Consider the following 27,951-nt stretch of genomic DNA (forward strand, 5'->3'; position numbering starts at 1 on the left):
CCCTGCGGCCCTGCAGCCCCGGGCAACTCCCCAGACCCGGGGATGAGCGAGAAGTGGAGGATTGAGGACACCGACGTGGGAAGTCCCCGGTGCCTACAAGGACTTGTAGGAAGGGGCTGGTTGTTTGCAGGGAGACTGGGTGGACTTGGGTCTCACTGCTGCCCCTGCCAGTCGGGTCCGAAGCCTCACGCTCGGACCTGTGTGCGCATGCGCACCCTTGGAATGGTGCAGCCGCTCTTTTGAACTGGATGGGATCTAAATTTGGATTCTTAGCTTTAACATTAGCTTCTTGGCTAAGACATGGCATGTTTGGGGGTTATTTTTAAGCCCTTCTGGAGATTTCATTCCTCCCAGAAAGGTCCGAATCCTCTGTCCCATGAGACTGTATTAACAGGCACATGTCCTGGCGCTGCAGGGATGGAGAGGGGGCTGCCTCGGCGTAGGGCGGGCAGTGTTTCTCATCCACCTTAATCAGAACAGTTGGGATGTGTTGAAGCTACTTTGGATGGTGCGTAGGTTCCTGGCCCCACCTCACCCAGGAGCCGCCGTACAGATGATGTCATGACCCCCAAGTATCTTTAGCTCCATTCACACCTTCGGCCTTGGGGATGTGTGGAACTCACAGGGGCCCATGACAGATTTGGAGCTTGAAGGCAATACAGTCCACTTTGTATGTTTATTTAAAAAAAAAAAAAAAAAAGCCAGGGCCCCTGGGTTCTCAGAAACCACGAGGTGTAGATACTCCAGTTCAGCTTGGGTGAGGTGCTCCGCCGCCGGGCCTGTGACCGTGACTGTGCAGGAGCAGATGGCCTGCATTACATCCGCCGCCAGAGCCGCCTCCCCTGGGGACTGTCCCAAACTGCTCTCTACCCCGCCCCCGCCCCCCACCCGTTTGATGCAAGAGGAACCTCGGTGCCTAAAAGTTTATTCTCAAAATGCTCCCCCAGCAGCTGTCCTTAAAACTGCCCTCTGTCTGCAGCTGGTGACATGGGAATCGTCAGCTTTGGGGCCCTTCCTCCCAGGCAGGTGCCCCCAGGGCGCAGGCTCGGCCCTGAGCGCCCCCTCCCAACCTCTGAGTCGGGGTGTCCTAGCTTCACCACTTCCGGCTGGAGACTCACTCACCTTTTGCAGAAGATGGAAGCAAACGGGGACTTAGCTAACATGATAGAGGAAACGTGACAGCCAATCCAGGCAGGGCCCCTGCTCCACCAGAACTTGCCACCATCACCACCCTTGAAGGGGGGACCCGGAGCACCACCCCGTGAACCTGGCTGAGGACTGTGCTGGGGCGCTGGGGTGCCAGCGATGCTCTGCGGTCCTGCTCCCATCAGGCCAGGGGCCTCCCTTCCTGCAGGCTCTGCCCACAGGGCGAACTCCTGAGCTCTAAGCAGAGGGTTGGACTCTAAGGCACTGAGGTTGGGTGACGTGTTTGCAGTGACAAGACCTCCCCCGCCCCCCACGTGGGCCCCCGTCTTCCAAGCAGTGACCTCCTGGTCACTGTGATGCTCTCAGCAGCCCAGATCCAGACCTGCAGACCACATCTGCACCCAGCCCTCTACAGGCCTGGTACCCTGTACTCCCGCCTGACATCAGATTATAAGGAAGCTTCTGGCCTGCTTGCTGGGGGCTTGGGGGGGCGGGGCTCCTAAATCTGTATCATACTGTGCACTGTTGTCCTTAAAAAGCCCCCAAACTGTAAGCTACCCACAAAGTGTATGAGCCACCCCTATTCTTGCCTCTTTCCAGGAGGGAGAAGGAGCTGTGCCCACCCTCCTCATGTTGCAGGAGCTCTGCCCTAGGAACTGGAAGCTTCTCTCCCTGCAGCAGCCAGGGGTACTTGAGAACGAGGACAGGACAAGCAAGTGTGCATGCACCGCAGAGCTTCTAGTACAAGCGGCATGGCTTTACAGACTCAAAGGGACACAGATGCCCCCCAGGCAGGCTGGCCACCTCAGCCTCGGCCCTTGTCGGAAAAAGTCCGAAAATTCCATGAAGAAGCCAGAGGCTCTGAAGCACCGGACACTGGAGGCCGCCTTTGTCAGAAGACCGCAGTTTTCACCACTGCAGGTGGCAGCAGGTGGCAGCAGGTGGCAGTCTCGGACACCTCCGTAAGCTAGACCCTTCCTGGCAGCGGCTGTGGGGAGAGGCCAGGCCTCCCCGGACACGGCCTCCAGGGCTCCAAGTCCTGGGGATGCCATGTGAAGCCGAGGCTCCGAGGGCCCTGAGTGCCCTACCCCACGGCCCCTCGTTCCCCTGAGGAGCACAGACGGGCTCCAGCTCTGGAGGACAAGAGGGATGCGCAGGCCAGGCTGGGCCTAAGGACCCTCTGCTGGGACCCAGACAAAGGGCTACAGCTCATCTCCCTCCACTTCCCTAGAGAGCTCCCCTCCTGGGCCCCGGGGGCGCATGGCGCAGGACACCCCGGGGACAGACAGACTCTCGCACTAATTCTCCTCCGCCCTCCAGCGACAGGGGGATGATGCCGTCTTGGAGAGTTTGCGTGCGCTCAGCTTCCTCCTCAGGGAGGAGAACGTGCCCCCCAGGACCCGGCGCAGGCCTGTGCCATCTCGGCCACAGGGTAGGTCCGGCCTGGGGGCTGGGAGGTGCCCCGTGAACATCTCCCACCCCGCCAGGGCGTCCACGGCTGCGTCCACCTGCGCCAGTTCCTCCTCCGTCACCTCCCTCTCCAGGGCCTGGATGCACAGCGCCAGCCAGCGCCCATGCTCCTCGATGGCCTCGCGCGGGGGTCCGGGCTGCGGCGGGCTCTCCGGGATGGCCAGGGAGCCCAGCCCGTCCTCAGATTCCAGCTCCGGCCCCACCGAGAAGCTGTGGCTCCACGCGTCGGGGGTCAGAGGCTCCGACAGGCTGCTGCCCGGCTCTGACTCGCTTCCGCAGCTCAGGCCCGAGTCAGCGCTGCAGGGCGGGGTGTCCTCCGCCACCGATGGCACCCCTGCATCCAGGCCGGGCTGCGGCCGAGTTCCTGCTTGAGTCCAGGCGTAAAGTCTCTGGGAGGGAGAGATGCAGGCTGGGGTTTCTGTGTGCCGTCACCCGCCAAGCCAGAGCGCTGCCAGGAGGTCCAACCCCTTCCCGGGGGACCCCAGGGCCCCCTGCTGGCCCGGATCCCCCCCAGGCCTCTGCTGGCAGGGCCCATGCACAAACTCTCAGGAGTGGTACACACTGGTTCTTCAACTTGACCCTTAATATTTAATCGTAAGCTCTACATAATTTAACTCAAACTGTATTAAGAGCGATAAATACTCAAAATTCCTCCCTTTCTACATGGTTTGACTTCGCTCCGACCTCTGCTCATCTCCCTGCCTGGGGTCTGCATGGTGGACGCCCCTTCCCAACACTGCCTCCAGCATCACCTACACCACAAACCGCAGCTGGGTCTCTAGCAGGTGTTGACCAGCACCCTGCTGACTGGTCCAGAGGGACAGCAGGGACCGCTCGTGGCCAGGCCCTGTGTCACCATGAGGTCACCTCCACGATCATGTGAGTGAGGCTCTTCCTGGGCAGGGGTGTGTGTGGAAAGATAGAGGGACAAAGCCACGAAAGCTGTGTCAGGTGAACACAGTCCCGAGGAAAGATACAAGTGGGGTCCCAGTGCTTTGTACAGATGGGAGCCGGCCCCTTGTCACCTCACACGCATAGCAGCTGTGCCAGCTGCACCCTCGGGCCCGCCCTCAGCCGCCCCACCTGAGCCTGCTGCCACCTGGGCGTCTGCCCTCCCCAGGGCTGAGGGTGGGATCCCCTCTCCAGTCGGGCTGGCCGTTCCCCAGAGTCACTCAGAAAAGATCCACATGGGGAGGCAGCTCTGGGACCTGGAACCACCCAGCCCCCTAGCTCGGCTGTCTTCACAGTGGGGTCCCCGTCCAGCAGCACCCCAGAAGCCCGTGAGAAATGCAGGCCCTCCCCGTCCAGCGGTGCCCAAGAACCTGTCCCCTATGGAGCCTGGTGCCGTGACCTGACCCCCGAGAGCGACCTCATGCTACCCAGGCTGCCAGCCTCCAAGAGGGGGTGTCCCAGAACTTCAAACACAGCTTCAGGTCAAAAAATTTTGGTTTTAAAATTAAGCCGAAGCAATTTGGTTGATGGGCCTTAATAACAACCACCTGCCTTTGGGTTCTGAACTCAGAATTAAGGTTGCCTTTGCAAAGCCATCTTCCCCTAGGATGGGGTTCCTCCCCTGGGGCAGACGCTGGTCCATCGCCCTGGGCCCTGGGCCTGCCTGGGGACCCTGCTCCGGGCAGCACCTGGAGGCGACAGCAGAGGGCAGCATCGCCCCGCCGGTTTGGCCTGGCTGCTGGGCCGGGACCTCCCAGAGAGCTTGGGTCTCCTCCTCCTCCTCCTTCTCCTCCTCCTCCTCCTCCTCCTCCTCCTGAGAGGCCAGCCCTGGGGGTGGAGGAGGGAGAAGCGACGACGGGGCAGGTGCAGGACAGCAGACGGGCCCTTTGTGATGCAGGAGGGGGCCTGAGCAGTCGCAGGAAGCGCTAGGACGCCCCCCCACCGACCCCTGCACCTGACCAGCACCCAGAGCTCGTTGGTATTCACTCTTGTGGCCTGAGAGATAAAAGCCATCTGCCCCTTGTCCGTCCTGGTACAACCTGATGGCAACGGCCACCATTGCTGGGTGTGGCAGGCGCTCGGCTAGGGCCATGATGTGCCACCCAACTTGAGCAGGATGCCAAGAAGTTGGCCCAGGGGTCTGTTCATTCTACCCGGATTCTTGCACAGGACCCCCCACGCCACCCGCTGCCCTCCAACGCCCATGTGCCAAGCCCAATGGGAGGGGAGCAGCAGGTGGGAGGGGTGGAGCTGGGACTTGCCCTTGCCCTGTCCAGGGGCTGGCTGCCCCGATGCCACTCACCTTGTACCTCTCGACGAGCTTGAAGCCCAAGACATGCTGCAGCTTCCGCAGGCAGATGGGACAGAGGTCCAGGGGCCGCCGCAGGGCCTCGTCCAGGCTGAGTGCCCCCTGCATGAGGCAGCGCAGCCAGCGGCAGTTCCCCAGGCCCAGGAGGTGGCAAAGCTCGTGGCACGTGACCTGAGGGAGACGGCACAGCACCCCTGCCCTCACAGCCATGAGCCCGACCTCCGGCTGAGTCCCCGGGTGGCCCCACCGGGGCACCTGATGGCCGGGGAGCACTGGGTCCCCGCTCCTGATTACACAGGGCACAGACTGGCATCTCTGTGCAGAGGCACCCAGAGGCCACCCTGCCGGGAGCTTGGGCAACAGACCCAGGTTCAAATCCAAATCCTGCCACTTCACAGCCAAGGGAGCTCAGCAAAGGCCTTGGCAGCTCTGGCCTGGCCCTGGTTTCTATGCTCAAAAGCCTGGCCCATTCGTGAGGACTGGACACGGCTGACGGTGCATCCTTAGCATATATCCAGGATCAGCAGAGCCCCAGGCCTTCCATCCTCTTGCTGTCCCATCTCCTAGCACCCGAGCCCACCCCCTGGTCCCCGGCCCACCTTGCAGCACTGGATCATCCCCAGGGCGCTGAAGCACAGGGTCTGGCCTCCATCCTGCACGTGTGTCTCGGGGCCATTTGCAGCCCCCTCCGCCAGGGCTGGATCAGAGGCGCTGGGCCCCGACTGCAGGAGCTCCCCCGAGAACCGGGCAAAGCTGCAGACGCCCACTTCTGGGGAGAAAGCGAGAGACACAGGGCAGCCTCACCCGGGGAGCCTGAGAGCAAAGCCACCCCATCCTCAGGATGCACACAGATCCCAAAGGCCTGGCCCTGCTGGCGCACCCACACAAAGGCGCACTGAGGCAGAAGCCGGAGCCTAAGGAATGGCCCTGGCCCAAGAGGAGGCTGTGGGGATGCATGTTTCTAGATAGTGTGCCCTCTTCCCCGGTGTTAGGGGATGCTCACACATGCACACTGCCCCATACCTGCGCCCCAGGGCGGTCCCCCCACATGTGCAAGCTGAGGCAGGGGCTGGCGGGGCTGGCTCACCATGTCCTGGAAGGAACTTGCCAAAGGTGAAACTCCAGGCCTCGCAGGGGTACAGGTCAGACAGCGTGAGGCCCAGCACACACAGCGCATCACCTGGCTTGCTGTTCTTCAGGAAAGACAGGATGCCGTCTGGGAGGGCAGAGGGAAGGTAAGGAGGCGGCTGGGGCCCCCTCTCCTGGCCCCAGGCTCAGGGCAGGCAAATCCCATCATCCCCTCTTTCTCTGCCTGCAGCCAGGCCTTCCCAAAGTCAGGGGCAGGCTAGCCACCTTCCACTAGAAGCAGGCAGGCTGAGGCAGAGAAGCCGAAGCAGCCACACCGCACGACGTGGAGCAGGGGCCGCAGGCCTGAGCCTCAGGGTCAGGAGGCCTGGGTCATGTGGGTAAGAGCTCAGAGTTTCCATCTCCAAAACTCAGGAGAGCTGGTTTGGTCATGGTGGTTGAGGGCCCAGAGTCATCCAAGTGGGGACGACAGAAAGGCCTCTTGACCAATGGGACCAGTGTTCACGGGAAAGTGCAGTGGTCCCAGAGACGCCTGCATCCTAGTTCCCAGGGCCTATGAATGTCCTGCCTCACATGGTGGGAGAGACTTTGTGGACATGATTAAATTGAAGGCGTTAAGATGAGAAGTTATTCTGGATTATCCAGGTGGGCCCAGTGCAATCATTAGAGTCCTTAGAAAGGAGACAGAGGGTCACACAGAACTGGAGGTGTGTGGACAGAGATGCAGCGGTCAGGAGCCAACCCTGGAGCAGCGCTGTGTCCTCCAGACAGAGGGGTCTAGGACCGGGAGAGGGTCTTAGTGGCCGAACCCCAAAGCCTGGGATGCAGGAAAGAACCTGCCACCATTAGGATGGCACCTGCCCCCACCAAGAGTCCCCTGAAAACTCCATGCCAGCCACTCCCCTAACATGAGCTAGGGATTGCGACCTGCACTCCTCCTGAAGATAACCAGATAAGCTGAGTGAAATACAAGATAAGAACTGAAAGCATCCTAGGCGGGGGCAGAGTCGGCCACAGGGGTCACTCTGCACATTATAGGGTAGGGGGACACGAAGCAAGCTTTTCTATATCTGATTACCATGGCGACTGGGTCATAGGTCACAGAGCTGTTACAAGAGGGAGAGTTTCATTATACATGGATTGTATCTTAGCAAATACGACTTTTAAAAAAAAATCAGAGACCTGATGGGATATTAGATCCAGGAGAGGATTGCAGCAGGCAGCTAAGGCTGAGCTGCTCCTGGGAGGAGGAAGGGGTGCGGGCTGGATTCCCGGGGCTGCGGGCGTCCAGAAAAGCTGCACACCTTCATCTCAGGCAGCACCCACGCATGCTGGGCAGAGGAAAACCAGAATCCTCCCTAGGGCAAATCACATCATCCCAGGCCACGAGTTCTTCTAAAAGTTAACTTTCTAGTTAAGATGTCCAGCTAACAATGAAAAATAACATGACACGCAGGCAGCAAGACGACCAGCGCGCTCCCGACGGTGGAATCAGACAAACCACAGCAACTATGTGTGTGGGTATGAATACGGAGCTTAAATTTTAGCAGGCAAGTGGTATTTTTAAAAAAGTGACACTACTCATTTGAGAAAGAATCCCCTAGGAACTACAGAAATGCAAAGTAGGATAACTGAGGTTAGGAACCTGGTGTGCGGGCATCACAGATACTTGGTGCAGTTGCGGAATTGATTAGCTGCAAGGGAATGAAGCGTGGCTGGGGTACAAGGAGAGGGAAGATACAGGAGAGAGGCGGAAGGATTAACACACCTCCGCTTGGAGCCGGCTGGGGGCTTCCTACAGCCCATAAACCACCCGAAGCCTCCAGATGCGGCATCAGCCTGAGTCCCAGCCCCATCCTGAGACCCCTGAGACTTGAGTCTGGGTGTCCCTCACGTCCCAAAGCTCCCCAGTCCATCTGTGCCCCTCCCCCCAGCTGCCCTCCAGCTGCCGGTAACCCCGGGGGCAGGGAGGGGTCTTCTGAGCACACACAAGGCCAAAGGCTAGAGTTGACATCTTGTAAAATGGCAGGTGCCCCCAAAGGGCTTGCTTCACCTGCTCTTCCCGCCCTGGGGCTTCCCATGGACACTAGGCTGGTGGTCAGGTCTCCAGACGCTCAGCCAGATGGGGAGGTGAGCTTTGTTTTAACCCTCCCCTTCACAAGGCTGGGAAATAGAGGTTTCCACATAAAAAAAAGGGGAAAGGGATTCCTTCTTTCTCCTGGGCATCTTCCTCCCACCTTCTGTGTTCCAGAAAGGGCCTTGTGCCAAGTGGCAGAGCTTCGCACCGATGCGGGCCAGAGCCGCCCCCACTGCGCTCACCCACCTGTGTGCAGCTGGAGCCTGTCCGAGTCCCCGCTGGGACGTGAGGAGCAGTGGATGGACGCGGCGGCCACCGAGGGCAGGCATCTGACCTGCAAGCCCAAGAAGAAGGCCTCCGTGCAGTTCCTCAGGTACTCCAGCAGAGCACCGCCCGCCGGCCCCTCGCTCAGATCTGGGGGCAGGGCAGCCCATCAGCCGCTTGGGCCCCCTGCCAGCGCCCAGCACCCCAGCACCCACCCCAGAACCCCCACCAGCACAGACCACTGGACCTGCCTTCACAGAGTTGGGCACACAGACATTTGTAAAGAGACACATAAAAGGAGGGAGATGGAAGGAAAGGCCAATGCCCAGAAGAAAAATGCAGGTGACCCAAGTCTGGAGGATGGAGAGCTCAGGGGGCGGGTGGGGGCTCATCTGGGGCCACCGTCCCCGGGGCTGGCCAGAGGCAGCCGAGACAGGTCACAGAGGCCCCTTGGGGTTAATGGGGCAAAGAGCCAGCCTGGCAGGATCAGAGTGGAATTCGGGGAAGGTGAGATGAGGCTCAGCGGGCGGGCGAGGCACCCCTGGGGGAGCTACAACCAGGCTGCATTTTAGGAGGACAGAGTGGAGCAGACCGAGAGCAGAGGCCAGGATGACCTGGGACTGGCTGGGAGTCCCTGGGTGGCAGCTGGTTGGAAATGCAGAGCCACAGGCCACCTGAGATGCCCGTGCATCTGCTCATGAGAGCGTGGGAAGCGCTGGTACAAAGTGGGTGGTTTGGGAGCTGTGTGAAGGCAGCACGTCCAGCGCAGACGGGCCACGGGGCCATGGAGCATGAGGGGTGCCTGCAGACCGCTGGTCCCCAGCTCAGGCCTGCTCCTCCTCTGCAAAGCCAGGCACCACACCTGGCCCAGGTACCCTCCCTGCCAGGCTGGGGCCCCGCCCTCAGCACACAGACACTCGGGGGCTGGCCCACCCCACCTCCTCCCCAGCACCCGGCCAGCAGGCCTCCCCAGCAGGGCCCCGGGGTCACACAGGCCAGCACTCACATCCACCCCTACCCATCGCCAGCTCTGCGTCCTGGGCAGGTCAAGTGACCTCTCCTGGCCTGTTTCCTGCCTGTGACCGAACTGCTCCTAACACAAGCCCCCAGCACCGTGCCTGGATGAGGCCACCCTTGTGTGTGGCGGCTGGTGATACAACCACGAGAGGCCCCGCGGCCCTGGGCTGTCTGACCAGTGTCTGAGTCAGGGTGGATGGAGAGCCCGCACCCAGGGGGGCCTCCCTGCATGCCACCCCCAAAACCAAGCCCACTGGCGGAGTCCCACCCCACCTCACGTCAGGGCCCGCCTGGGGCCTGGGCACAGACACCCGACCTGGGGCTCAGATCTAGAGCCCGGCTCCCCCACAGGCCCTGATGGCCCAGGCTGCCCCCCCCCGCCCCCCCACCGGGCCCGCGGCCAGTACCTATGGGCTGCAGGTAGATGTGCTTGCGGGCAGGGCTCTGCCTCCGGGGCAGCAGGGAGGCGTGGAAGGCCTGGAAGTCCTCGGGGGCCTCGGGGCGGCTGAGAAGCCAGTCGAAGGCCGTGCGGATGAGCAGCGTGCAGAAGAGGGTCCTCTGGGGGTTGTAGGCCTCGGCCAGGAAGAGCCTCTCCGCCGGGGTGAAGGCCGACGTGTAGAGCTGCCGCAGGACCGGGTCGGCCGAGACCAGGGCCTCCCTCAGGGCCCGCGGGCCGAAGCTGAACTCCTGGGCCGGCCTGCACTGCAGCATGGCGCGCCTGGCCGCTCCGGGGAGCCCCTGCTGTTGCCCATGAACCCCCCAGGGGACGGCCACAAGCTCTTCCAGAATCTTCCTGCAGGCCGATGGGAGTGGCTGAAGGCTCCCTCCGACAGAGGCTGGGCAGAGGGCCCGTGACTCCCGGCACTGCCCGGCGTCGGGTCTCCGCAGCACCGCAGCAGGGCACGGACGCGTCCAGGCCTAGCAACACCCTGGGGACGGGGGACGGGGGACGGGGGACAGGGGACGGGCCGTGATGAGCACGCGGGGCCACTTCTGTCCGGCAGGGCAGGGGTCGTGGCCCTCGCAGCCAGCCGGGGCAAGAAGATGGCCTGTCCTCCTCCTGGAGCGGCCCGGCCCCGTGCTTGGGCTCTGGCTCCACCCTGGGGAAGGGGCACCCCGCACCCCACAACAGGGAGTCTGTCCACAGAGCCCTGGAGCCCACTCCCCCTCAGATGGGAGGGGGCGCCTGGGAAGGATGACCAGTCCCTGCAAAGCCCAAGGATGCCCCCCAAGAAGGAAACCAGCTGTTCCTGCCCCTTTGTGATGGCCAAGTGCACCCCACCGCCCGGGGCCCCACACCACCTCTTTGTCCCAATTACAGACAGGCCTTCCCGGTGGGGTCCCGCATGCCTGGGGACAGGAGCCTGCTCCCCGAGTCGCCAGGCCAGCCAGAAGCCACCAGGAGGACGTGGGGGAGACCCAGCTGTGCAGCGCCCAGACCCAGGGGTCTCCCGGCACACGCAGGGCACAGGCACGCGTGCCAGCCACGGAGAGCTGTCAATAGGGAGACGTGGCCAAGGGACAAAGAGCCCTTTAAGGGCTGGAACAGGCCAGGCGGGGAGAGGAGATGCTGGGACAGATGGGCTGGGAGAGCAGGACAAAGTGCGTTCACAGACTGGAGTCTTCCTTCCGAGTCAGGGCGCCGACTGGCTTGTCTGTGTTCCTCGGAGGCGACACCCCCTCCCCTCCACGTACACCCCGAAAAGCTACCATGCTACCAGTGGACGCCAGGCTCCTGTCTCAGTCCGGAGGCGCACGCCACAGGCAGGGGGAGCCCCGCAGGGCAGGGGGAGCCCCACAGGGCAGGGGGAGGTGACAAGGAAGGAAGCCAGAGAAAGACACACAAGTAATAGGCGGAGCACGAGGGGGATCCAGCGCAGCGAGAAAGGCGCTTGGCCAACCCTTCAGTTAGAAAGTCAAGCCGGTGATGCAAAACCCAAAGACAGGAACAGGCCTTGTTTTTGTGGGAAGAATGAAGAAATGAGCCCAGACTCCCTTTGGCTAACACCCCAACTTAAAACGTTCACCTGGAAAAGATTTCTAGCTACGCACTCACACATATACACACGTGTATGTGTACCTACATCACACAAACACACACGTGTATACATATGTGTATCATTCGTAAGTTTTTGTTATTACATGTCGTGTAGTGGGTGGCTGTATATACACTGACCCACCTTCCAGGGTCCCCACGAGGTGGGAGCCCACCGGACGGAGCACCCACGGAGGCCCCAGCACAGACAGCGGCACGGTTTTCTTTCCGTGTGTATGTTTTACAGTCATAAGGTCCCAAGGCACGTGCAGCTTCACATCCTTTTGACTTCATATAGGATGAGTGTTTTCCCAAGTTCTCAGACATTCTATTAGAAAATGCCATTTTGGGCAGCCCTGGTGGCGCAGCGGTTTAGCGCTGCCTGCAGCCCGGGGTGTGATCCTGGAGACCCTGGATCGAGTCCCACATCAGGCTCTCTGTATGATGCCTGCTTCTCCCTCTGCCTGTGTCTCCGCCTCTCTCACGCTCTCTCTGAATAAATAAATCTTTAAAAAAAAAGAAAAGAAAAGAAAATGCCATTTTAGGGCAGCCCGGGTGGCTCAGTGGTTTAGCGCCGCCTTCAGCCTAGGGCGGGATCCTGGAGCCCCGGGATTGAGTTCCATGTCGGCTCCCTGCATGGAGCCTGCTTCTCCCTCTGCCTGTGTCTCTGCCCCATTCTCTCTCTCTCTCTCTCTCATGAATGAATAAAATTTTTAAAAGAAATTTTTTTTAATGCCATTTTAGGAGGCCCCTGACTGGCTCAGGTTGTGAAGCATCCGACTCTTCATCTCAGGGTCGTGAGTTTGAGCTCCGTGTTGGGCACCACACTGGGCATGGAGCCTACTTAAAAATAATAATAATAAATGCTATTTTTAACTGGCTGCCCCCAAAACACAGTGATGAGCATGTTGGTACCCAGGTCTGAGTTTCTATGTCCTCAGAAGAAATTCCCAGACAAGAAGACGGCCATGTGTTTAAGGGATCTTGATCTGTGTGGCCAAACTGCTTTCAAACAGTCTCACCAACACATAAGCCCTCCAGCCCTGAAGTGCTAAGGGGTCAGCAGCAAATACACCCCTAAGCTCCAGGCGAGGCTCCTCCACCTGAGCCCTCAGGGCAGTGGATACAGTTGCTACCCGCATTTCCAAGAGGGTGCAGCTGACTCACAGCAAGTTTAAAACTAACTGTCCCCAAAGGCCCACAGGTGGCAAGAACCAGAGGGGCAGGAATGCACCTGCACCGGTCCCCTGGCCCGGAGCGGCAGGGCCCCACCTTCCCAGGAGCACCCCGTTCGCACCGCCAGACTCCAGCGCAGCACAGCCATTTGCCCCCGGGTGAACACCTGGCTCGAGGAAGAAACATCAGATGCACAAACACACGGACCCCAGCGCACGGGCTGGGGAAGGGCCCCAGCGGGCAGGCTGTCCACGCGGCCGGAAGGACCCGGAGGCAGCAGGGAGGGCCCGGCACTGGGCACACCTGGGCTCCTTCCTTCCTTCCTTGGTTCACTGGACAGACAATCCGTGAGCCCCTGCCCACTGTAGAGCTTGGCCAGCTCCCCTGGAGGAAACAAGCATGGGGGGCCCCTGGCCCTCGGGGGCCAGACAGTACCAGGCAAGAGGGAACACTGCGTAGGGGGTGTTAGGGGCGGAGAGCTGGCAGGGCGATCAGAAGGGCAGGGGGCCCAGTGAGAAGGTGAGGTCCGAGCGGCAGCCTAGAAGGGGCACTAGACGGTCTGGGGCAAGTGTCCCAAGGGAAAGAGGTGCAAAGGCCTTGTGGTGGCTTCAGGGGCAGCGGGGAGACCGGTGTGGAGGGAGGGGGGCGAGGAGATGGGCTCGAATAAGGCTATGCCTAGAGCTCTGGCCGGCCCTGGGGGATGCGGGGGGCAGGCTGTATGTGCGTGTTCTCGGTCTCCTCCGAGAGGGGGAGCATGCACCATGCTGTGTGGACACGGACCCTCTGGGCAGCTTTCCAGGTGGGCTGTGAGCTGCTGGCCATCCAGGACCCCGGGGGCCAGGCACAGGGGGGCACTCAGGAGACCCTGGATGAGGGAGTGCCCTGAATGTCAGCTGGCACTCCGGAAGGAACCTGGTTCTCTGACCTTTAACCCCATTGTGCCTCAGTGTGCCCCCGTGGACAGCAGGCTTGGCAACACCCATCCACCTTGCCCGGCGCAAGGCTGGACCCATGGGGGAGGGGAGGAGGTGGCGCCCCAAGCTGGGCGCTGCCTTGAGCACCTGACCCCACGCGCACCTCGCAGGCTTATTTCTGGATGTGGGTCCTATGACCCTGCTCCAGGGCCCTTGCCTCTCCCCAGACCTTCCATCCACAAGCGCCCTCAGGGCACCCAGCTAGACCTGAGGCTTCCCTCCAGCACGTACCCCTGAATCATTCTCTTGCTGTCCCAGCCGCTTGGGATCGTCCCGTGCTTGAGAGCAGCCTATAAACTAGTTTTTTGGGGGAAGAGCCTGCAGCCCGGGGCTCTTCTAGGCACTCGGGAGGGACTGGGTCATGGTTTTCATGGTACCCTGACCCAGCCCCTGGGATTCCCTCCCCCCAACCATGGCCTCCATCCTGTAAACCTCGAGCTCACCTTTTCACTCAACATCTCATCTGAACCCACCACTACCTGAAACATAGCTACCAGTATTCACCAGTATCCACCCACCGAGGAGCCAAGGAGATCGAGGCTCGGAGAGGGGAAGCCACTAGCCCAGGGACGCACAGCTACAAGGGTTCAGATGAGGTTCTCCTGCCCCCCACTACACTGCCCCTGACTCTGGGCTTCACTCCCAGGACCTCCTCCTACCCTGAAGAGGCCTTTCTGGCAACACGCTCTCCCATCTCCCCCACACACTCCACTCTGGGCACCTCTGCCCCCACACGCCCGAGCCCAGGCACAGCCCCGGGAAATGAAGAATGCCTTCTTTGTACTAAAAGTTCAAGGGCTTTGCCACCATGTCTGTCCCAGGTGTGACTCTGATCCAAACTGTGAATCTCAGGCTCATCTCAGCTGCCCCCGCCCCCCCAGAACTGAGTCATGTGGCACGGGAAGGGCCCAGAGGGCGTGTGAACGGGAGCCGTGGGCACAGGCCCATGCGCCAGAGTTCCGGGAGATGCGGTGGGCGGCTCGGAAGGAGGCTGGCCAGCCTGGCGTGCAGCCGTGTCCCCCTCCTGGGGCCTCTACCCATGGACTGACCACAGGGACCCCCGGGAGCTTTGGCTCACGTGGGCTGTAGCTGTCAACATTTACTGCATCTGAGCTTAAAACTGAGGAATGTGTGAAACAGGACAACGTGCCACCGCCACCAGCACACCCCCATGTGTCGCCTCACGTGACCTCTGGGAGAGCCCACCTACACTCATGAGGACACAGCCAATTACTGCTCAGCATTGTTGTGAAAACAGTTTTGACCTCATAGGCCCAGCGTACGGTCCCCAGGATGTACTTTGAGAACAACTGGGTGGTTCTCCCCAAATCCTCTTCCCTGAGACACCTGCACACCCACAAGCATCTCCACGGGGAGATGGGCCTGGAGCCAGTTGGTGGAGCCCCACGCGCCCTGCCCTGCACAGGCCCCTGACCCACCGGGCATGGGGGCCCGAAGGGCCTGGGAGGGGTGACCACGTGGACCAACACAGGCTGGCAGTTCATCGGGAACTGAGCCTCCAGCTCAGGCACAAACATCTTTAAGTCCCTCATTCATCTTCCTGGGTCATTGAGAGAAGCCCCCCGACACTTCTGTCCTGCTAGCTCATTGCTGCACTGACCCCGGCCCACCCAGGTCCGAGGCAGCAGGGGTGTCGTGAGGCGGGGCGCTGCAGCCCGGCGGGGGGAGGCGCTTCCCAGCCCTCTGCTACTGCCAACCCGTGCTCCTGGCAGTGATGAATGATACAGAAGGGAAACCTCCCCAGCTGGGCTCCCCACTGTGAATCTGGCTCTGCCACCCTCTGCCACCAGCTCCTGCTTACCGGGTAGGGTGGTGGCTAAGCACGAGAGGTGCCCGATGCACCTGCACTCCACCTGCGTCCTCCCATCTGAGCCTCACTAAGGTGGGATGTCACAGGTGCTGTGATCACACGGGGCCACACAGCTGGACAGCAGCCAGCCCGGGTTTCAAAGCCACACCTCACGACGGAGCCTGGACCCTTAGGTGCTGAAGGAGTTTCAGCAGCAGGGGAGGCAACCTTAGGCAGGGGGTAGGACTTGCCCTCTCCCAAAGACAGTGATGACTCTGCGCAGCAGCTGTTAACACTGGGGCCTTGGCCACCCTTTCCAGCCGCTTCCCCCACCCCTGTCGCACTGTGTTCCCCTCTCCCAGCCTCTGCTGGAGCAGCACCCTGGTCCGAGCCACTTCCTCCCCAGGGACGTCTGCCAGCAGCAACAGCAGGCTCCTTGGCCAGGTGATGGAGGGCAGGCTGCCAACCCCAAAGCCCTGGGCTCTTGCCCCCACCTCCCCCCTGTCTGACTGAACAGATGCCCCAGCCTCCGGGTGACAAAGCAGGCTCTGATTCTTGTTATTCTGAATTCGCTCTGCAGAATATCCCAGCAGCTGCATCGCGCCATTCTTGAGCTGGGGGCGAGCCTTCGAGGTGTCTAGAGCCGCCCCACGCGGAACGAGATGTGATGGCTTCTCAGAAGGCTTCCACTTGCTAGGAGGGGAACCGGGGGCTTAGACCAGGGGCCCCGTGTCAGACCCGGGCCTCCTGCCACTACCTGCACCTGCAAGCCCACACCTGGACTCCAGACACCCTTCCCTGCGACAAGGGCTGGGAAGGACCCGCATCCGGATTCCAGCAGGTGGTTAACTTCAGCATCTCTAAGTAACCCTACACCCTCTTCTTGCCTCCAGCGTGCTGCCCTGTTTTCCTGGGGGGCAGCAGGGCGGGGGGGGGGGTGGACAGCCAACTGAGCCTCCTCATGGTAAAGGGTGGTCCCCGAGGTTCCTCCCGATGAGCAGGTAAGGGAGTAGCCCTGGCTGGGGAGAGGTTCTTTGGGTACCTCCCACCCCAGGGCAGGCTATGTGCCCTCCTTCCCCCTCCCGCCCTGGGCTCCGTTACTGCCTGAGTGCTTCCAACACTGATGGGCAGCAATGGCAGGGTCACTTTGTTCTGAGACACAGGTGGCCTGCTGGGGTCCCTGAGCCCCGTCCCTCCCCAGATCCCCTGCGCGGCAGGGTGTCCCCTCTGTGGGGGGCCTGAGGGGCCGGCGGGAAGTCCAGTCCTGGCGTCCTGGCGGTGGCCACAGAGCACAGCCCTGCACCAAACCCTCCCGGTGCGCAGTCCCCACACTCCCCACCTCCCGCCCCAGGGGTACCCAGGTTTTCCTCCCCCGGACCAAGCAGGGTAGACCGCCACAAGGGCGTCCTCGGGGCTTGCGGGGCTTGCGGGGCTTGCGTGCTTGTACCCGCGCTGCAGCGCAGCCAGGACATTCCAGCCCGGACACGGTGCCTTGTGCTCCGTTGCTGATGCAGTGCAGGGCACCCGGCATGGTAGTCCCCACGCCCCCCACTCCCCCCCCACCCCCCTCCCCACCGCAGGGGGGGGCCCTCCCAGTTCCCTCTGGGTCCTCATGCCCCCACTACCTCCCTCCATGTGCTGCCCATGGCCTTCACGCCCCATCCCTACCTCGCAGCCCTGCACCCTTGGGAACCAGCACAAGCAGCGCAGCCTAGGGCATCGTGGGCACTAGTCCTGGGCCACGAAAATCAAAAATCGAGGAGGTCCCAGCATGACGTCAGCACAGGGGCAGGAACCGAGGTGGGGCCTGGGGAAAGTGTGATGGGGCTGCCAGGCGGGATTGGAGGCTGCTCCTGCCGAGGGCGCCACACCCCCTCTTACAGCTGTCTTACCCGCCACTGGGGTCACCAGTGGGCAGAAGGCTGGCCGGGGCTCCCTGGCCCCAAACATGGCTACTGACCTCTGCTGAGTGCTTGCAGAGCGCACCTGGGACACCCCGATGCTCCCAGAAATACCTAGGGGAGGGGGGAGGATGGAGCCTGAGCTCTTGAAACTAAACATGTGAGAGAGGTAAGCCCCACATGGCCCAGGGAAGGCCCCAGGTGGGGTGGTGGGGCAGGTAAGCAGCACCGCCCAGGGGAAGGCCCCAGGTGGGACAGGTAAGCCAGCACTCAGGCATCAGGGTTACCCCAGCAATGCGGGGGTACAACCAGCATATGACACACAGTCCAGTTCTGTTATCATGCCCCCTGGAACTTCCCCATCGTTTGGCAGTCCGCCTATACGAAGGTAATGATTTTTCAGGACTTTTCTGTGCCGGGCACAGCACAGGGAGTGCTCTGCCCATATCCCCTCATTTCAACCTCTTAATGAGCCTGAGTTCTTGCACCCCCACTTTATAGATGAAAAACTGAGAGGAGGCTGGGACGGTGACAGCCCCCGAGGGCAGAGCCCAGCTCAGTGCAGCCCGAGCGGTGCCTGGGGAGCAGCACGCACTGTGCACTCATGTCTGGAGCGTGAGCACCGTGACCCCGGGATACCAGCCTGCTGCCTGCGGCCCAGGTGGTCTTCACACTGGAGGGCGACCTGGCCTCAGTGCTGGCTGGTCCCCAGGGGAAGGGCATCCTCAGTACTGGGATCCCGCCAGTCCCGCCACCACGCCACAGGGTCTGCTAGCCCTGTCGCTCGCTACAGCTCCCCTTTGGTTACTGGGCTTCAGCATGTCCGTCCTGGAGGCCATGGCCCCGGCCGTTCCCACGGGGCAGGGCAGGCCCTGATGCAGGCGGGGGAGAGGTCCCTTCAGCTGTCGCTGGATCGTCACTTGCCCTAAGCTTCATTCACTGCTCTTCTCTAGAGCAGCATCCACCCCGCCGGGCTGCCAGGGGAGGGGGGTTGCCGATGAGATGCAGCAGGGAAGCTCCCCGGGCCACGGAGGCTTCTCAGACCACTGCTAACAGTTCCCTCTTCCTTCTCATCTGTAGCTCAGCACGGGGACCCACAGTGGCACAGGACCCCAACCTGGGTCACCCCCACTCCTGAGAGAGAACGCAGCTCACGCCAGAGGCCCCGTCACCTTTCCTGCACCCCCTGCACGCTCTCCTTGTGCGGCCCAGACCCAGGTCTCCCGTACAGAGCGGAGAATGGTTTAGATTCGACGGAGCCACCGGAGGCACCGCGGCCCTGAGTGCACTCTAGGGCACTTCTGCCATTTGCCCCCCCAAGAGCTATGACCAAGAACAGGTCCCATCTGGAGGATTTTGTAAAGACTTCCCAGCAAGCCCAGGGAGGCATACGAACGTCCTGAGCACGGTGCCAGGACTTGACCAGGACTTGCTACTCGGGCTGCCAGGCCAGGGAAAGTCCTTTCCCGCCTCAGCTCTTTCCTTACCTGCAAGACGGAGCCGCCAATGGTCCTGGCTCCGCAGAATAGGGCATTGGGGGCCTCACTCCACTAATGTTGCCTGCAGAGCGCTGGCCACATGGGGCCTCTGTGACGGTCACATGGCGCTCTGTGTGGGCACCCCTGCCACAGCACGAGGCACGCTGAGTGTCCGCTCAGGGGCGCAGGTCCTCCAGGCGCTGGATGCTGCGGTCACCTCGGGTAATGTTTGTGCCAACCCAGCAGGGAAGGAGGCACTGGCATCCCATTTTACAGATGGGGAAGCGGAGGTTCAGGGGGCTGCAGTCGCACAGCCTATAAATGGTCACTGAGACCGAAACCCAGGTCTGTGCGGCTCCAAAGACACATCGCATCGTCTAGTCCCAAACTCCAATTCTCGTCCTGACCTCACGCAGCTCCACCCGGCGTGGTCACTGTAGTCTTCCTCCTGGGTGTGTTATCTCATCTGGAACGTTCCTCCCTGCGTGGCCCTGGCACCAGGTCCGTGGCTCTGGCTGCCCTGCAGAGGCCTCCTTGGCCCCCGTGCACGGACCCCTCCCGATCTCCCCAGCTCAGCCTGGTCCAGCGTCACAGTTCATACGGCTATGTGAGGCTGAACCCGGTCTCCCTGCATTTCTGTGCTCATCATCCGTCCCTCCCTCTGTGGCATAAATCCACGCGGGGACTAGACCGGCCTATTCCTGGCACCCGCATCAGGGCCTGGGACATAGCAGGTGTTCAGTAAGTGTTTGCCGGATGGGGAAACACTTCATGCTGTCAAATGAGAGTGTAACCTACTGTAGCTCTCTCATTAGTGTCCAAACTACGGTCACGTATTCCCTCAAACATCTGTTGGCACCACTGAGCGAGGACTGGGAGGGAGTGAAGACCCAGTCCAGGCCTCCAGGCCTCCAGGCCTCCAGACCTGTCAGGACCCTGGAACCTAGGATGCTGATGACACAGATGCAGCCCATGTTTTGGGGCCATGTTACCTGGCTGACCCTCAGCGGCTCTTAGGCCACCTGCCCTGGAAGTGTCGGGCTGGGGAGCCCTAGGATATCTGGGACCCAGAATAGCTGGGTGTATGCAGCAGAAGCTTCCAAGGCAAGGGAACTGGGCCCTGCATCACCCTGTCCCCTCCCAGGCTCCGGCCTGGCCCCTGGCGCCCCACCCATCGGGGCTCCTGCAAGCAGGAAGCAGCACCCCTGCCCGGTCTGGAATCTGGGAGCTTCCCTGTGCTTGCACACACGGCCACGCTCCGCACACAGATTAGTGAGATGGGGCCCATTATTCCTCAGCAAATGTGCCAGATCTCACAGCCCGAACTGCTAATGGGAGAAGCAAATTGGAGGTCTAGGGGTACAAAGTCTGACACTTGTTCAGGATGCCTTTGCCACAGTGAGGGGCGGCAGGAGGGACGCTGAGTCTGGGCCACAAGCCAGCATGCTGTGGACACGCACCTCTCCCGAAACCTCACCCTGCACCCTTCCTGGTCTCTGTCTACGCAGCCACATGTCCAGGAAGGACCAGGGACAAGCACTGTGGAGGATGTTGGGGGAGGGCCCACAGCTGGAGCCTGGGCTGTGGGGTCTGGGGGTGATCTCATCCCCTGGTGAAGGTCCCCCAACTGTACAGAGAACCCACAGCAACGCTGGCATCCTGTTAAAGATGAGGGAAAACAGCTTTCTGGGCCCCAAGGGAAGCAGCTCTGCGCTTGCCCTCAGAGCCCATCCCAGCCTGGACACGGAAGGTGTGTGGCAGGGTCCTCTGCACAGCTGGGGAGGGACCCGGAGGGATCGCCCTGGCACGACATTCCCACAGGGTGAGCCAGAGGCCCGCAGGAGGTTCCCTTCTGGCTCCAGGGGACCCCTGAGCCTCCAGAGGACCAGTGCACCTGGACCCTGCTCCTCTTTGGGCTGTGAATGTGGCTGGTGTACCCTGAGCTTTCCAAACCAGGAGACCAGGAAGCCCGGTGCTCCCTCCTCGGTGCTCCTCCCAGGCAGCCCTCCGCCAGCCCACAGTGCCAGGTTATCAGGCCTCCTTCCTGACAGCACTGACCTCCCAGGCCTGAGTCTGGGCGAGAGCCCATCTGCATGCTGCCACCCAGGAGAGCACGGAGAGCAGGCCAGGCAGGGCAAACTGACCAGTACAATCCGTCCTCCCATCCGTGGGGCCCCGACAGACCCATTAATTCCAGCAGCCCCTATTCTGTGTCCTGACGGCGCTGGGCTCTGGGCCTCCCCCAGGTTCCCAAAGGTCGCTTGGGTGGCCAGGAAGAGCCTCCTCCTCTTGGCCCCTGTAGTTGGGGAAGGAGCTCCCTCCCGCACTTCTGGGAGGCGGTGCTCCTCCCTGGTGGTCAGCCTGGCTGGCCCCTGCCGTCTCCATGAGGCTCCTGCCTGGGGCTGGTGGCAGGGGTGCTGGCCAGAGGGAGGGAGGGGCTCCGTCCTTAAGACACACACTCTGGGCACAAGGCCACCCTTCCTCCCACGTCCAGGGCATCCTGGCTCTCCCGGGGCCCCCAAGCCAGCGGCCGGTGTGGCTCCCTGGTCCCGTGCACAGCCCCGAGCTGGGAGCGGGCGCCAAGTGCAGGAAGGAGCCCTCAGCTGCAGGCCGGCCTTATGGCTCCGGGCTCCAATTCTCCCCAAGCTGCCCTTTCTCTGTCCAGAAACCTTTAGGAGGGGGGCTCCCGAGCCCAGCTCCCCCAGGCCCGCCCGGGCCACCCGCCCACCCGTCTGCCCAGCCTCGCTCTGGAGAAACAAGAGCCCCCACGGATGGGATGGCTGAGAGATTTGTCATCGCGGTCCCCAACAATGCAAGGGAGTTTCTCACTTAAACCCTAGGAAATGATGTGACAACAAATGTCCATTGTAGTAGGTTTGGAAATTTCTGAAAAATAAAGGAAAACAAAGGAAACCCTGTGAGGCGACCATCGAGAGGTCATCTCTCAACTTTTTGCCAGACATCCTCCAGATGATGTTTTTGCTCCACGTCTAAATATACTTTGGAGGGGTTTGCACCCCACATCCTGTCCTGCGGGCGACTGCCCTGTGTAGCACCATCCTCGTCAACGACCAGGAATGGGCGTCCCCACCTTGTGTATGTTGTCTCATGGCTGGTGCACCTGGTTTGGGATGTTGTTTTTTCCCAGTTTCCTCGATATTTGATGTACTCATCTTATTTCCACACATCTCTGTGGCACACGTATCTGATTTTGTCCCCCTTGGGATAAATCTCTACAAGCAGAGTCTGGCTCCCGGTGTTACTACACATTTGATGTGCAGGGCGCTGAGGATTTCCGGGTTAAAGAACCGGGAGCCCGAGAAGGGCTCTGTGGGTGCCTCACCCCCTCCGAGCCGCTACCGCCGGGGCAGGACACCATCTCCTTCTAGCAGCCCACTGAGTGCCTCAAATTGGAAATCAGATGACGGCCTGTTCATTCAGTTGCTCGTTCCCTTGCTCTGAGTCAGGGGTTACCCAGTGTCGGGTCCCCCAGAATCGGAGGCAGCCTGCTGACATCCCGCCCGGGCCACGCCCCTGCCCCCGGGACACACTCGTCTCAGACCCCAGACTTCTCTTGTGAAGTCGCCTCGTTAGAGCCAGTCCCAGAAATGGGCAGTAATGCGGGCTCCTCCACCTTTTCAGCCAGATGGTCAAAGGGTAGTGTCCCCACCTCTGTGCTCACTGCCATTCTCTAGCCTGGGCAGACCTGGCGGAAGAGAGCCCTGTGGTCTGGGGACGCTCCCACCTCACTGCACCTGCCTCTTGCGGTTTTCCTTCCCAAATGGGGTCTTGCTGCGAATGAGCATCTTTGTAGAAGTTAAGGTAAGAATTTCAAGATGAGATCACCCCAAGATTAGAGTGGCCCTAAATCCAGAAGCAGGTTCCTTATCAGTGACAGAGGGTAGAGGACACAGGGAGAAGGCCAGGGGACCCTGGAGGCTGAGGCGGAGCCTCCCCGGAGCCTCTGGACAGAGCTTGGCCCTGCCAACACCTCGACTCGGGCCTCCGGCCTCGGGAGCCGAGAGCATCCGTCTCTGCTGTTTTGAACGAGGCCCTGTCCCCTCGGATTCCTCAGGGCGGCCTCAGGAAACTGATACCAACAAGAGAATAAGAGACGTGTTTCATACGGTGGTCGCAGCGCGTTCATTCCACAGGTGCTCGGACAGGGGCTGTGCCAGGCGCCGGGCAGGGGGACGGGAGGCCGGGCCCCTCTGCGCTGTTGTCCTGTCCCCTGGCGCACACAGGGGCGAATGCGGACAGAGCACCGCAGGGACGGGAGGAGGGAGGGCGGGGGACCGCACTGCCGAGCCTGTGCCATGGGGGGGGACGAGGGGAGCTGGGGTCTGGGGCAGATAAGGGGGTCCTGCGAGCCAGAGGGCAGCCTGAGCGTGGACAGGACGTTAGAGTGGACGGGGCCTTTGGGGAATTGAAAGTCCTGGCAGGGGTGCTTGAGAACGGAAGTAGGGCTACATGGGGCCGGGGGGCCGGGGTGTGGGGAGGTGGTCAAGGGCCTTGGAACAAAGGCCAAAAGGACAAATGCCCCCCCGGGCACGGTCACATGTTTTACTAGGTCACCTGGGAGCAGCGCGGGGAGGCAGGTGATGTTCAGGTGGGAGGTACCGGGGGCCGAGCCCAGGCCCAGGCAGCAGGAGGACCCCCCATGGCCTGTGGGACTTGGGGTCAGCTCGAATGGGGCAGGGATGTGGATTCAGGGCTCCCCCACCGGGGGGGGGGTCACTCCCTGCACATGCCTCAGTGTCCCCAGGACTCCGGTCCCAGCAATGCCTCCGGAGCTGAGCTGTGTTCACTAGAGGAATGCAAGGTAAAGCCGAGGACCCTCCTGCCTGGCTACCCGGAATGCCCAGCAGAATGCCCACCCTGCACCAGGCCCCATGGGGCGCCCAGGGGGAACAGAAGACCTTGGCGGTAGAGGTGGGACAAGTGGGCATGAAGGGTCCAGCCTAAGGGGCCACCCTCAGCTCCAGATCAGGATTCCCTGTGACACAGGCTCAGAAAGCCTTGTGCCCTCCAGAGAGCAGCCAGGCCGGCTGGGGCCAGGGGACCTCCCCCCCACCCACCCCTGCCAACACACCACGCACTGAGGGCCCGGCCCCTCCTGGTGGCAGCACACGGCCCATCCCCACAGGCTCAGCCAAGCCCACAGTGAGAGTGGGGGTCCTGGGTACCCAGGAGGACTGCTCTGGCCAACGTCCCCTCCACCTCTCTGTGTCTGCGTCTCTACAGCACATCCTCTGGCCTCTCCTGGTTTGGGGAGGTCAGGGGACCAGAGGGAGTCCCCACATGCTGCTTCTCAGAGAAACAGAAACTGGGTGGGGCACATGCGGACCCTTGCTGGAACATTTGCCCTCTCCTGGGGAAGCAGCCCCCACACTTTGGGGACATCTGTCCCCATCAGGGTCGTCGGGACTCTGGAGCTGGCCCACCTGGGCTCCAGGTAACCACAGGCCCTATGCCTGGGCCCCAGCAGCAGCAGCAACAGCTCCATCCTCAGGGTGCAGAGAGCAGGGCTTTCCAGGACTAAGCCTGACCCGTGCTCAGCTGTGACAGTGGGGCCCCCAGACAGCCCAATTTCCTCAACCAGAGTAAGTGGCCATCTGTCACCAAGCTCGGGTGGCTGTAGTAGGGCTGACGGGGCAGGAACGGCAGCAATGCCCAGCCCTCCAGGAGGTGTCTGACCCCAAGACATCTGGCACACACACATCACTCAGCTCATCTCTGTGGGACACAGTGTCCAAGGGTTAGGGTTTAGCGATTTGCCAGGGGGACCGCCTGAGGTCACGCTGTCAGGATTTGGGGTACCCTTCACCCTCCCGTCAGGTGCACCTGGCCCCTTGCTTGCTCTGAAGGGGAGATCCGAGGAGGCCTGAAGGCCAGTGGAGAGCAGACCCCCAGTGGGTGGGTACATGGGTGGGCAGGTCTGGGCAGGCCTGTGAGGGGGCCTGCCTCTGAGGCCAATGCAAGTCCTCGGAACCCGTGGTCCAGAAGCTTCTCCAAGCAAGCACAAAATGATGGCTTCCATCAGGGTAGGTGGCAGGGGAGGGGGTCCCAGTGGGGCCAGGATCGGCCTGACACGACGAGGCTGCAGGGCCACAGTGAGCAGGTTGCCTGCATCTCCCACCAGCCAGAGCAGGGAGGCTGCGGAACGAGGCCACCCCACTGCAGGGCCCCTTCCTAGGCGAGGCCATGAACCCCTACTGCATTCACACGCACAACCCGGACCCAGAGCCTACAGCAGCCAGGAGTGGGTGCCAAGGACCCGGGTGGGCTTCCTGAGGTGCCAGGAAAGTCCCACCTGGGGCTGGGTTCTTCTAGACAGGTCTGCTGGCTGTGCTGCACCCCCCCCCCCACATCCACCCAGCCTGGAGGGGCCGGGGCCTGCAGGAGCTGGAGCCCCCGAGAGCTGTGGGGTCCAGCCTGTTCCAGCTCAGAGCTCGTTATGGGGGTTCCTGGTGGGACATTCCTGGGGCCACAATCACGGCACCAGTAAGCAACCCCCCCCCCACAGCCCTCTCCCTTCAGCGTTTCCCAACCCAGTAGATGCTCCCTCACCCCCACTGTCCCCAAGGAGCCTCTGGTCAACTTCCAGAATCTCTTCGGACCGTCCCCAGCCCCGGGCCGGACTGCCCAGCCTCACCTGCATGACGGCTCAGGCTTCCCGTGGCCCCTTCCGAGCCACACACACCCACCCCTGGAGGAAGCCAAGCGCCCCCCCAGAAGCCTCTCAAGGATTCCCCCTGGTAAAGCCCAGCCGTCCCCGCTGGAGCGCCTGAGGTGGCCACCTCGCCCACCACGTCCCACGCTTAGCGTCTGTCAGCCCACCCCTGGCTGCTCCAGACACTGCCCTCTTTCTTCCTCTGGGGTCCCTCTCCCTAGAAGGCATCCAGCAACCCTCACCTGGGTTTCCCAGCCTGGGATGGAGTCCCCACCCCACGCAGTGCCAGGGGGGCTCTGGCCCCACCCCCTGCCGCCCGCCTCCCCCTCCCCAGCGCCCTCCAGGCCTTGGCGTCCCACCCGGAACCCCGTGCCCCTCGGCTAGGATGACGCCCACTCCACATTTCCCCGACAACTACTTCCTCCCAGAAGCCCTCCTCACACGCGCTTACCCAGTCAGTGGCTGTCCTCGGCCCGGAATGGCGTGCTACAGGCTGGGGGGCTGCGGCCACATGGGTCTTGTTCCTGTCGGCGTCCAGCGCGATGCCCAGCTCCTACCGAGCACTCAGCCCAGGTGGACGTGCTGCCTGGCATCACAGCACATAAGCCCCCACCCCTGCACACACCCTGCCTGCGCGTGGCACTCCCAGCACACCCTCACGGACACACCTGCCCCCACTGGCACACGTGCACAGTGCACACCCGGGCGGGCCGCCCTCCCTGCACACCACCCCGAGCCTTCACACACGCAGGTCACACACACAGCCAGGCGTGCTCGCTCGCTCACTCGCTCATGCCATCCCCGCCACCCTCGCTGCAACAGGCGCCCGAGCTGCTGTTTGCCGCCTCTGCCTGCTGGTGTGTTTGCCAAGCAGTTTCCATGGCGACACATCTTGGCTCTGACAGGAACAGACAAGTGCAGGGAAGACAGTATCCACGGAGGGGATGAGGCTCGAGGTCTCTGCCCTCAGGCTCCCAGGCAGGCACAGGGGCTGTGCTCCCAGGAGTAGAGACGTCCCCTCAACCCTGAACTAGGCTTGCACCCTGAGAAGGAAGTTCAGGACCTCCTCTTGCTATGTACGACATGAGCTGACCTCGATCATTCAGTCATTCAACAAAGCTTCCGTGCCTGCTGCAGTGCTGCCTGAGGCATGGGCCTGGCTCACAAAGAGCTCATGGTTGTGCCCTAAGATAGGACTGTTGTCCCCACTGGCCCACTGGAGGCCTATCCTAGGCAGGTCAGTAGCTCTGTGAGCACCAAGGCCCAGCCTCCCATCTTGTTGGAGGTTGACTCCATGGGGCAAGGTCTCAGGGCTCCCCCTCTGTGGAAGAACAACTTCAAAAGCAACCCCAAGTCTCCACCCTTCCCTGAACCATCTGTGCCTTTTGCAGAAACTCCCATCAAGAGGTGGAGCCTCTATCCCACCTTGAGTCTGAGCCTGTCTGTGACTTGCTTTGGCCAATAAAAGATGACAGAAGTGACCCAGGCCAGTTCTGAGTTCAGGCCCCCAGGGAGCTGTGTGCCTCTGCCTGTTCTCTCCTAGGCTGTAGTGACAGCATGAGAACAAGCCCGGGCCGACCTGCTGCGAGCTGAGAGAACAAAGGGGGCCTAGGCCATGCCAGCTGAGACCACCCCAAAAAACTTACTAGCTGACCCCAGATGCATGAGATCAAGCCCAGGGAAGCAGCACTGCCTGGCTGGCCCCCAGACCCTGCAGAAACAATCAAACACTGCGGTTTTAAGTCACTGGCTTGAAATGATTTGTTACACGGCAGTAGCCAACCAATATACCCTTACCCAAGGGCCCTGGCCACCAGCCACCCAATCTCATGTAGTCAGCACATGCTGAGTGCCCTAAAAGCTCTCCACCCAGGATGCTAAGGACCAGGCCAGAGTGTGCGGGCCATACACAGACCTACTATGTGCCAGCCCTGTGCTGGAACCTAGGGATGGAGACTCATGTGTGAGGCCCACCTCAGCCTCCCAGGAGCCCACAGCTCCCAGGTGCTAGAGGGTGGCTGGCCCGCCCAAGGCTGTGGCCACAGGACCTGGGGACCAGAAGTGGAAAACTTTCATACTCTAAGTTTTCCACTCCATGGACACCTGTTTGGAAACCTTTCACTTCCTGGGCAGCTGCATGTTAGTGGGTCAGAGACGGTGTGATTTTTCAGCCTGTGTTCAGTGGGAACCGTGGCTCAGAGCTCCCACCCTGAGGGGCATCTGTCCTCCATCCCTGGACTGAGAGCCCCCCTTGGAGGGCTTGTGTCTGAGCAATTTCCTCACTTTCTTGTGGGCACCTCAGGGCTCCTACAGGTGGCATTAAGTCCCGTGTCTCTCCTTGTTTGCAGTGATATGGGTGGCCCAGATAATCTAAACTGCTCTCACTGGGAAGAGAAATCTGCATAGCAACAGTGCTGGTGGTCAGCTGCTGCACCTTGATTGGCTACATCAGTGTCCAACATCAATTCTGATTGGCTGGCACCCTTCTGCCCAGAGAGCATCTGTCAACACCTGCCAATACCTGTTGGGTGGCCTTGTGGGGTCGGAGGGCAGAAGTCAGGGCCAGTTCTGCCCACAGTGGGGT

General features: G+C 61.5%; 1 protein-coding gene across 4 annotated transcripts; it reads right to left on the reverse strand.

The window, feature by feature from the left end:
- Positions 1-657: 657 nt before the first annotated feature.
- On the reverse strand, positions 658-26,200 carry AMZ1 (archaelysin family metallopeptidase 1). 4 transcript variants are annotated; one of them, XM_026011346.2, is made up of 7 exons: positions 25,819-26,200; positions 9,728-10,249; positions 8,286-8,453; positions 5,964-6,092; positions 5,476-5,645; positions 4,871-5,047; positions 658-3,005 (listed from the first exon to the last, which is right to left on the reverse strand). In XM_026011346.2, exons 2-7 carry the CDS (start codon positions 10,029-10,031, stop codon positions 2,445-2,447), a joined length of 1,509 nt encoding a protein of 502 aa, XP_025867131.1. In that variant the 5' UTR covers positions 10,032-10,249; positions 25,819-26,200; the 3' UTR covers positions 658-2,444. The 4 variants fall into 4 exon arrangements, with proteins under 4 accessions (XP_025867131.1, XP_072609363.1, XP_025867132.1 ...); XM_072753262.1 differs by having other exon boundaries at positions 658-4,452; positions 25,819-26,195; XM_026011347.2 differs by lacking the exon at positions 25,819-26,200 and adding an exon at positions 16,984-17,083.
- Between the last annotated feature and the right edge of the window lie 1,751 nt (positions 26,201-27,951).

Source organism: Vulpes vulpes, chromosome 3 (assembly GCF_048418805.1).
Source record: "Vulpes vulpes isolate BD-2025 chromosome 3, VulVul3, whole genome shotgun sequence".
In the NCBI taxonomy this organism is placed as follows: domain Eukaryota; kingdom Metazoa; phylum Chordata; class Mammalia; order Carnivora; family Canidae; genus Vulpes; species Vulpes vulpes.